Source organism: Sander vitreus, chromosome 6 (genome assembly GCF_031162955.1).
Source record: "Sander vitreus isolate 19-12246 chromosome 6, sanVit1, whole genome shotgun sequence".
In the NCBI taxonomy this organism is placed as follows: domain Eukaryota; kingdom Metazoa; phylum Chordata; class Actinopteri; order Perciformes; family Percidae; genus Sander; species Sander vitreus.
This window is the reverse complement of record NC_135860.1, coordinates 8,347,289-8,358,334: the sequence shown is the minus strand read 5'-3', so window position 1 is coordinate 8,358,334 and position 11,046 is coordinate 8,347,289. Positions and strand designations below refer to the sequence as shown.

Sequence of the window (11,046 nt, the reverse complement as noted above, 5' to 3'; positions counted from 1 at the left end):
CTATTCCTAAAATCCATGTCGAAATACTGCACAGATGTGGTAACAAAAACAAAAAGTGCCAATAATTTACAACTATATACATTCACCTCCTTTTCCACCTGTATAAACCCATTCATTAAATTTTACCATAAACAAATGTACAGCTATTAAAGTGCAAAACTACGCTATACACTGTAAACTGGCACTACGAGCTAATTTTGGGAGCTTAAAACAACAGCTTCGTGGCACCTTATTAACAAAGATTCTGTAAACAGATCATAACCTTCAGCTGCAGGAGCCAATCAACACTTTCTCATCAGGGTGCACCGAATGTAATTAGGGGCTGAGCAAACGTCTTGTTTATATCACTGTAAACTCATTGATCCCCAGTTGGGATGTTATTTATACACTTGAAGTAGGCCAGACTGTGTTTGTGATCAAGGCTATGTTAATGCTATTCATATTACATAGTGCAACCATAAATAGTGTGTGATAACACCTTCCCCTGGGAAGGACCACAGCGCTCAAGTTTGGAAATGCAATATGAGCGCCTGTCTGTCTTCTTCCCCTAACTGGAGGGTTCACAGTCTGGTGAGTGTCATCCCATCTCCCCCTGGCTCTCAGCTTTTGGATTTGCATTGTCAGGGTTTCCTCCCACAGGCCTGTCGGACCGGGTGCTCTCTCAACAGCATCCTCTTCTACCCTCAAGATGTGCACCCAGGGGATCTGCTGCCTCCTTGCCCACACCCTCTCCAGTTCTCCTTACTCACACCAGAAGTGTGATTCATCTACATACATCATGACTCATGAAAACATGTTCTTTTGCTGCTTGTTTGTACAAATGCCCACATACTGTTTATTACTACTCCACGATTTCAAGTCAAATTGCCCGAATTCCCCTTCCTCTGGACCCTTTCATAACATAACAACATACAATGTTTGTTTGTTTCTTTTTTTTTTTCAAAATCCACCCATACACGAACATTGACGTGCTTTTTTCAAACCCACATTGAGAAACATGACAGTGTTATTTTTTGTCCGTGTTTTTTCATCTTCTATTTTTTGTTTTTTTTCATCATCAAGGACAGATTATGTACATACATATGTTATATGCCACTGACAGACCCAGTGGGACGCTGAAATGGAACAGTGTACAGTATTTGAGTGGGAAACAGAAAAAGTGAAAATAAAATACAGCATGAAAGACTGCGATACTGAGACGTAAAAGTGACTGAGACAGAAAAAAAACGACCTGCTCTTGTGCTTGAAATGGTATCCGTCATTATTTTTGGAACAAGATACATGCACAAACAGTGTGTTCTGTCACAGACAACCCGACTACATCGCAGAGGGCAAGACTTTTTGAGTACAACACGTAGTGTTTTAGATTAAGGGCCATTTAAACAGAGCTTCACAATCATTTCAGAGTACTGTACACCGTAAAAGTACAACAACAGACTTATTTGATATACCTTGTTAATGTAATCTTTTCAGATATTACACCACAGCTTTAACCATATTTGATACCTCTTGCACAGTAGGGGTTATTGCTGGTTTGAAACAAAATCAAACAAAACACATTCAGACAATTGATTCAATACTGAGTAATTCCCCTTTAAGGTCGCAGTAGTCAGGGTTCAGCCGGGGTAAACTCATCTCTGCGTGCAGGCTCATTATGGCAAATTTGCATATAGTCGCTGCATGTGAGTGGAACAGTGTTTCAGTGGAGAAACGAGTGCCACCATGTTGAAAAATGGGCTTACCTCCCACTGTTTGTGCTGTGCGGGGGTAGTGGATGGATAATTGTGCCATGGGGGTTTTGTAGTGCCCATGCCTGCATGTCACAGGTACACATTGGAGGGAGGACCGGTGCACCAAGGCGAGGTTGTCCTTGAAGAGGATTCCTGTCAGTGGCAGGATTGAGCTTGATTTATGGGGGCCATCACTGGCTGGCAGGAGGGACAGGTGGTGCCCAGGCTCCTTCACTTAGCCAGCCACAGGTAATGGCTAATTACATCTTTATCTCCCTGTGGTCTGGACGAACAAGAACCGACTTACAGCCACGATCTCAGACTGACATGGATCCAAATCATTTATCTAGCTGCTCGGAGAAAGACACACTATGATAAGTGGACAAATATGCTGTAAATGTGTGTGTGTGATGCAGTTAACAGCATGACAAAAAAAAGAGTCCAATACGCAAACTGTTACAAATGATAAATTACATCATCATTCACTGCTTCTGGACTTGGATGACATAATAATAATAATCCCTCACACTGTTTCAAATGTGTTCTTAAAAAGCTTGTCATGGCAAAATAGAGCACATCACTTCGAAAACTTTACATGTGTTTTTTTTTTTCTTCATTGTAGTCGTTCAATGTGTGTGATTTCTCAGAAAGTACAAAAAACATTTTTCCCACGCACGGCTCATTACCATCAGATTTTGTTCTTTTTTTTTCTCACATGAAATTACTATTCATAGTTATTCAAATACTTATTAACATCATCATCATCTGTACTATTATTAACACCAAAAAAGTAAAAGCAGGTAACCTTGCAGAGTAAAACAGACACAGTGCAGGGAGGGAGAGAGAGAGAGAGAGAGAGAGAGAGAGAGAGAGAGAGAGAGAGAGAGAGAGAGAGAGAGAGAGAGAGTGAGTGAGTGAAGGGAGTATGGACTCACAACAGGAACATTTCTAACCGGTACATGCTATCAACAAGCGACGAAGAGGATGGAGTCGCAGCTTCAAAACAGAAGATATTGTTGTCACTGGACAGTCTCGTGCTGCTTCAGAAAACTGGAGCGTATTTGAGGCTGATGGGAGAAGTTGTTCAGCGCCAGGCAACTTGAGGTTGCCAGCGTGGCCTCTGTACTGCATATATTTACACTGGGGAGGAAGACGGAGGGAGGAGAGGGGTGACACGGAGCAGAGAACACTATAGCGATGCAAAGGGCGACTAGACAGAGCACATTGAACAGAGGGGGCGGGGCAGGGGGCTAAAAAGGTTTGGGTAGTGAGGGGGTCTACATGCGAAACCTTGGTAATAAACCCCCCAAATTACATAAAGGGGTAGTTAAGACCGACGCCGTCACCACCCACCCTTTTGTTTTAAATACATTTTGACATCATTCATAGCAGCTTCACTGCTCAACAGTTAAAATCAAAAAGCCATACATGTCTGTGTGTGTGTGTGTGTGTGTGTGTGTAGGTGTGATCAGAGGGTGACACTTCACATGGCCACCAATTGGACAATTTTCAAAAGGTCACGCGACCGTCAGTACCACATTATAACTATAATTTCCATAAATATCCACCATAATATTGAGATTTTATGTATCATTTCCATAAGGCAAACATTGTAGGTCAGTCATTAGTCTATGTAGTATATTACATTAATGATCGTCCACTTGTTAGATTATCTATTTTCTCATTGATCACTGACACAATAATCAGTTAATATACACTCTCTATCATCAGGCCAGTGGTAATAATGAGGGGGGAAACAAGATGAGCAGGGAAGTACCAAGTCAGACAAATCTGCAAGGCATTCTGAGAGAGAGACACACAGTGTGTATGTGAGATGATGACAATGGTTTGACCTCATATTAAAATGAGGGTGAAGGGGTTTTGGGAGGGGGAGGGGGGGGGGGGGTCAGTGGTTAATGTGGTCATGTGTTTGATGCAATGATTCAATGGCTCCTGGAATAATGCATATTCTTTTTGTTCACAGTGATGGGTTCGTAATTAAAGAATTTAATTTCCTTCTTCCTTCCGTAGAGGGGGAGAGAGGGAGGAAGAGGGGGTGGGGGGCTTTCAAGGACGTTTAGGGACAATTCCAGGTGGAGCTCTCGATCTTTACACCTTCAGCAGAAGAACAGCAGAGAGGGAAACCCAAACACTCACGGCGACACTCATCCCTGCATGTAAACCAGTCCCTCGCCCTTGTATGGCCCCTGGCCCTGGACGGAGACAGATTGACCAAAAGAAGAGAGGAGGGAAGGGGGGAAAGGAGACATGTGTATAGTTAAATAAACACAGAAATCAATTATTATTATTATTATTATTACAACAAATTAACCAATTTAATTCTGATACCTTGACATTAAAAAATAAATGGACAAAACATATGAAGGGCTGTGATGTCGTGTCTAGTCATTATAAGGACGTTTGAGAGCTTCAGGGCTGACATTTTGACTTTGGTCAAACTAATAACAATAATGATGGCTGTGTTTCATTTAGGTGTGCCAGGAACCCATTCTACTAAACCCTACATGCACAATGCAAGCACACTGGAACTGGAACGCCTAATTGGAATGCAGCCATTATATATATTATTAGTTACACCTATTTGATACGTCTAAATGACCACAGCGAGAGAGGTCTATTGAATTTCTTAGTAACATGTTAACATGATTGATCTCAAGTTACAAAGCCATACAATGCTACATGTTATAGCCATTCAGGGCGGACATTTTGACTTGTCAAACACAGGTGAAACTATTGACTCTATTCCGTATTCCATATTCCGTGTGCCAAAAAGGGCAAGCCACTTAGCCTGCATGCACAGTACAAGCACACAGCCATTATTAATGTAGCGAAAATGGGTGGTTAATTAATTTATATTTAATGACCATTGAATGCCTGCAGTCTACTTTGGCTGTCAGCAATAATTTGTTTAATTTTCAAAAGAGAATACGTTCTGGGCATCACTCTCCTAGGAGAGAAACTGATAGACATAGATATTTCAATCTCATAAGCTGAAGGTCTGCTACAATAGTAAATGTATATCTCAATGTACATTTGCATAATAAAGTCTACATACACCTGACATAAATCTTTCTAAACTAATCTCTCCCTTTTTTACATTAAATATTCTAACCTTAATCTCCCATAATTAACACTAAGTAGAATACAAACATTATTATTCAGCATAAAAACACAATACATATTGTAACATCACACCATGGAAAAGCATCACATTATCAGGGTTGAGGTCACATAACAAAGCATCAAGGCATAGATATACTTTATATTTGTCTCACAGCAGGGGTGCTGTGAGACAAACCTTTCCTGTTGTTTCAGTGTCCTTTGGGCAGAGGTGTATAAAGTACTAGAGACCCATACTTGAGTAAAAGTACAAGTGCTCTATCAAAAAAGTGACTTGAGTAAAGTAGAAGTGCTCTTTAAGCACAACACTTAAGTAGAAGTATTCAAAATGTTTTGTACTTGAGGTGCAACGATGAATCGATTAGTTGTCAACTATTAAATTAATCGCCAACTATTTTGATAATCAATTAATCGTTTGAGTCATTTTTTTATTAAAAAAAGCTTGTTAAATGTGAATATCTTCTAGTTTCTTCTCTCCTTTGTGACAGTAAACTGAATATCTTTGAGTTTTGGACAAAACAAGACATTTGAGGACGTCGTCTTAGGCTTTGGGAAACACTGATCCACATTTTTCACCATGTTTTTACATTTTTTTAGATCAAACAACTAATCGATTAATCGAGAAAATAATCGACAGATTAATCGACTATGGAAATAATTGTTAGTTGCAGCCCTATACTTAAGTATTGCAAGTAGTTTATTTTAAAATTTACTACTCAAGTACTGAAAGTAAAAGTACAAGTATCGTGTTATTTAGTTATTCAAGAAAGCAGTCAAAAGTTTAAATACCATATTGTTTATATTATGACAAATGTTTAGCCAAGGCTGTAGCCAAAGGAATTAACAAATATTAATTATATTAAAAATAACAAATATTAACAAATACTGAAATAAAATGTACAATTATCACACTGTGCAAGTAAAATAAACATCCTCTCCAGCACAGTAACGATTAAAGCCCCCCAAAAAGTTATCACACACTAGCTAGTAACATGTGTGATGTAATGGAAAGTTAGCAAGCTAGCAAAGTACAGATAAACTAACAGCTTCACATCACAGGGTCAAACGGTTAACATTCAGGACTCACTGCAGACTCAAACAACTCAGGAATAGCTTAATCTGCTGCAATTGTAGCTAAATAGAAAGAGTACAAACTTACATCGTCTCTGACTTCTGAATGGGCAACCGTAATGAAAAGAAACACGACGCGATCTCGGGGATTTCTTACGTAACTAACGTACACACACTAACCTACACTAACCTACACAGTCTCCGTAGCGTGAGGAATTCACAACAGTAACGAGTAACGATGCAGCACATAAAAAATCTATCGGAGTAAAAGTATTAAACTCATCGAAAATATGTACTCAAGTAAAAGTGGAAGTAGGAGAAAAAATAATACTCCAGTAGAGTACAGATACAGCCTTTTAGTACTTAAGTAGAGTAGTGAAGTAGTTCTACTTCGTTACTATACAGCTCTGCCTTTGGGTAACTAACATACACGTTTAACTGTGAACTGTCAGTGTCTTTTTGTTCTAGATTAGGATCTCCAAAAAAAGCGTCATAAAGTGGAATACCTGTCCTGGTTTTTCCATTAATCAACCTGGATTTATGCCAGACCAAAGTTTTAGGGTGAACTCTCTCTCACTTTTGCTAGAACTCTCATTCCAGCAAAAGTCATTCAGAGCTATTCACGCTATATTAAGTTTATTAGGTACACCTATTTGATATGTCTAAATGACCACCGTGCGAAAGAGCTATCGAATTTCCTAATTAAGTAACATGTATATGGTTTATCAAAGTAATGAAAAGCATGAGTTAACATTCAGGGCTTACATTCTGACTTGTCTAACACAGGTCAAACTTATAACATTTTTAATGGCTCTGTTCCATTTACATGTGCCAGAAATCAAAGCCAGTGAGCCAAACAAGAACATTTCATCTTCTCTCTTCCTCTTTTGTGCCATTTGGCAAGCTAGTAGATTTCCAAAATGTAACCTGGTGGCTTATAATGTAGTAGAATAAAAGCTAGTACAGGCTGCCATTGGTCTCAGTAATGGGCTAATTGGTTGAGGGTAAATACAATAATGTGCCAATTTTGATGTGATGGCGGGTTGTTGATATTAAAATGCTACATGTGGCACTTGGTGAACCAAAAGCTACAAAAGCGTGGAAACAAAGTTGGCGGAGGCAATGATAGTGAGGGACAGCGTATGAATAGAAATGCCACAAAAGTATCCGATTATGGTCTGCTTTTACGTGTCTGGTCCAGAACAGAAAGGGGTTTGTTGTGTTTTAATGATGGCAGGAGGAGATTAGGAGGGAAAGAGGAGGCAGAAGGACAGATGATGGCGAGATAGGCTGACAGAAGTGGGAGCGGTGGTGGAAAAAGAGAGCAGGAAGATGTATGGGTCTGACAGGGGAGTGAGTCATTGAAGGGAGACTGGCCAATATAATGGGTAAAGGAATGAAAGAAGAAAGGGGATAGATGAAGGACTCACTTAAGATGGTAATGCTGAATGCACTAAAGGGGGGGGGGGGGGTTAACGGAAAATGGAAGGGTACGAAATCGTTCATTGGGGACGGTTAATGTGAATTGGGCTCGGAGAGAAATGACAACTTCTTGGGTAACGGGACAGAGCAGAGCGACAGTCTGTGTGTGTGCATGCAGGAATGTGTATGGACGAGAGATGGAGGGTGAGAGCGTGAACGAACGAGGGAGAGAGTGATGGTAATATAGGCAAGCAAAGCTTTAATGGGGCGTAGAATAACGAAAATGGGTAGATGGAGGGAGGAAGGGAGGGCTGAGAAAATGCTGTGCTGTGTGCAGAGCAAAAATGAGGCAAGGCGAAGAAGGAAAAACAGTGTGTCATTGCATATGTATCGTTTTGTGGCAGTATGTCACGTCTGTCTGATAGTCACAACAGATAAATGCGAGCATACTCATGTTCTTGCGAAAGCTTGGGCTTGCATACGTGTACACTGTGTCATTGTGTGCATGCATCTGCATGATCTTGTAGGTGATAACTTACGAAACAGCAGCATGCTGGCGTTGGAAGCCCCTAGACGGTTTGCGGCAAAGCAGGTGTAGTTGCCAAAGTGTTTCTCTGTCACATTGGTGAACAGCAACAGCGAGCGCGTCTTCTCGTTTTTGATCCTCAGGGTGTTGTCACTCTCTACCGGCCTGGGTGGTAGGGGTGGGGGAGAGAAAATGAAAGAAGGAAACAGGAAGAAAATGAGAAAAAAAAGTTTGTCAAAAAAGCAACATAACATCACACCTAGTGACTTTGCCTGAATAAGAGGATTTGTTTTGCTCTCTCCAGAGACGCCATGCAACACATTCCCCCTCTACACACCAGCTCTCTCTCACCTTGTACTAATAGTGAAATCTAACAGTCCATAAATAACGGAGACCTCCTGCTGGGGCCCATTATACTCTTTAACAGCTCTCTCTGGTTGGCAAAGGCTTGTCTAAGTACTTTGTGTCTTACTTTGGCTGATGCCAAATCATTCTAACTCTTCTACACTCTCTGGGACCTTTTACAAACTTGGAAGGACAGATTATGTGTGGGTAATAGAGAGCAAATAGGTTTCCAACAAGCTAATATGAGATGGCAAAAACATACATGATTATCTCAGACCGACAGTATACTAAATGTCAGAGGTTAGGCGAATGGACGGCAACCAAGACTACTTCCACAGTAAGTCGGCTAAATGTGAAAATGTAATTTATGTGGGAAAATGCCTAGCTTTTTCAGATTGTTTTTGTAAAGATCTCATGTCCCCACTGATAGATACAGCCTGGTTATTCTGTCGAGTCTCAGCTGGTTAAATCTTTGTTCTGTTCCCTCCTTTGCTCTGTTATCACCTACTGTTTAACAGTTCACATTAACATACTTTCTGTTTCTGTTGTCTGCAACTGATTGGTATAACACAGTGATTAGATTAAGGCTCATATTAAACAGGTGCGCTGTTATTCCTGTGCTGCTGCACTGAGACGTCGACCAAACCAAAAATACACATAAAAAAGGTTAATGACGACACCTATGTGATCGACATTTAAAATGAGTGCTCACAGAGTGGATCAGACGAAAAGTCATCTTCTTAACTTCATCTCTACAACCCCTCTGAACATACGTCGTCGTTTCAGAAGCTCAGTTTTACACATCAATACTTAAATGTTAGGCTGGTGTTTATTGATTTCTTTTCATTCTACAGTGCATTCTACAGTGACTTTATTTTGTGTGTAAAACGCATTGTCTTAGTGAGGACCAAAGGCCATGGAGAGAAAAACATGCATTTTAGATGTAGCTGGATGAGTGTGGATCAAAAAATGAGCACTGAACTCTTTGGTGGTCTCACCTGTGGTCATCTCTGTACCACTCAAAGGAGGCTGGTGGGACTGCCATGGCTTCGCAGCGCAAGATTGCCGTCTTACCCAAATGGGCTGGCATGTTCTTCATGTCTGTGATCATGGGAGGGTCTGGCAGAGAAAACGAGGGAAGAAAGGACCAAAAAAAAGGAGGGAATTCAGCAATTAGTATACATCTGCCTTCACCGAGAAGTCGAGTCAGGTCAGCACGGGGTTGAAAAACCCCAGAGAGAGCATAATTGAGATGTATGAACTCATACATATTAATGCATCTACGGTATTAACATATATCATTAATACATAATTGTGCTATAACAAGCAAGGTCCAGTGTGACTTGAATTATCACCACTGGGCTGTTGTGTGGCGCAGAGAGGGATACTTACAGTTGACCGTGACCCTGACCTTGCGCTGATCGGGTGGAGCCACTCCATTGTTGGTAATGCATTCGTAGTCCTCGGCCTGCTGCCTCTTGATCTCTGTGATGTCTAGGAACTCCCCGTCACTTACCAAACCATCTATTGACACAAGGCAGATGTCAAGGGTCACTATATTTCAAATGCAAGGTGGCTCAGGCTACTGATTTAAGGTTTACCACCTGAGATACTACGGCTGACCCACTGACAACAAACTTATAGCTTAGATGACATAGGAGCATAGAGGGGCCACCGATACTTGTATGAGATATCATGATATTCATAAGAAATGTTTATATGTATCACAAAGCAAGTTTACATATATTATTTTTAGGGTTAGGGGTTAGTTAATTTGGGGTTAATTTGCTGCTGGGAATCAAAATTCATCATTTGGACAACATGTTTTATGTTGTCCAAATAATGAATTTTGAAAAACAACTTTTAACTTTTAATTAATAAGAAACCATTCCACTAACAAAAATACAATGACACTAAATTATCGACAAGCCCTACTGAAATATCTGTAATCACCAAAAGAAATGATTATACTTCAGTCATATTTGTCTCACCCAGGCTAAGGGCCTCAAGGTTTGTTCAGTAAAATAATGGGTTCTATGCAAAGTAAGTAAACATTATTTGACAGTAGTGACAGAATTACTAGACATAGTGTCGGGGGAAATTGTAAGCTTTTCTTTCAGGCAGTGGACACACCAGGGGGTGATGGCCTGTTCACTACATTATGTATTGTGAAGAATATTTGGCTGTTTTGTCCCAGGTGCCCCCCAAAACCGAATTAGCCAGTCTCACACTTTTCCTTCTTTTACCTCGGAGCGACAAACAGCCACAGAATCTCTGAAGAGAGTTCAACGGGCTACAAGTTATTGCTTCTTCATGTGAAGGAATGGATGTTGGGAGTGTTATTGGATTGACAGCAGCACGGCGAAAAGAAGAATGAGAGTGAGAGTGTACCCCCCTCCTCCCTGCAAGTCTAAGCAGCCAGCTGTCTCACAGCCTCTGAAACCATTAGGCCTTTTTTTTCTCCCCTTTACCCCATTAAAGAAGTCAGACTGTGGAACACGACATAATATATAATCTCACCACTAACAAGGAAATCCAGCTCTTAAATTGCCGCTCACTTTTCTCTTTCAAAGCCTCCCTGAACATACATGCAACCACTGTCAATCAGTGGACCTTTACTTCCCCTCACAAACACACAAATGGAGCCTGGGCTCGTTTGTGAGCAACACCAACTCAAACACACATACAAAAAAAGACGCTAAACGCCATGATTTTTCCTGTCAGAGATTAGCGCGGCGGTTCTAATTGAAGATTATACTGGAGGATTATTAGTGTGGCTACTGAGCTGGAGATGATTATTTGCAGCTGCTG

The 11,046-nt window shown here is 40.7% G+C and overlaps 1 protein-coding gene across 1 annotated transcript in view; it reads right to left on the bottom strand.

Annotated features, from left to right (window-relative positions):
* Nucleotides 1-988: 988 nt before the first annotated feature.
* Nucleotides 989-11,046, bottom strand: part of iglon5 (IgLON family member 5) — a 101,137-nt gene continuing 91,079 nt past the window's right edge. The window contains exons 5-8 of the mRNA XM_078252355.1: nt 9,628-9,759; nt 9,234-9,354; nt 7,904-8,055; nt 989-3,943 (exon numbers count right to left, since the gene is read on the bottom strand). Coding sequence (XP_078108481.1) covers nt 3,840-3,943; nt 7,904-8,055; nt 9,234-9,354; nt 9,628-9,759 — 509 coding nt within the window. The 3' untranslated portion in view covers nt 989-3,839. The remainder of the gene's footprint in view (nt 3,944-7,903; nt 8,056-9,233; nt 9,355-9,627; nt 9,760-11,046) is intronic.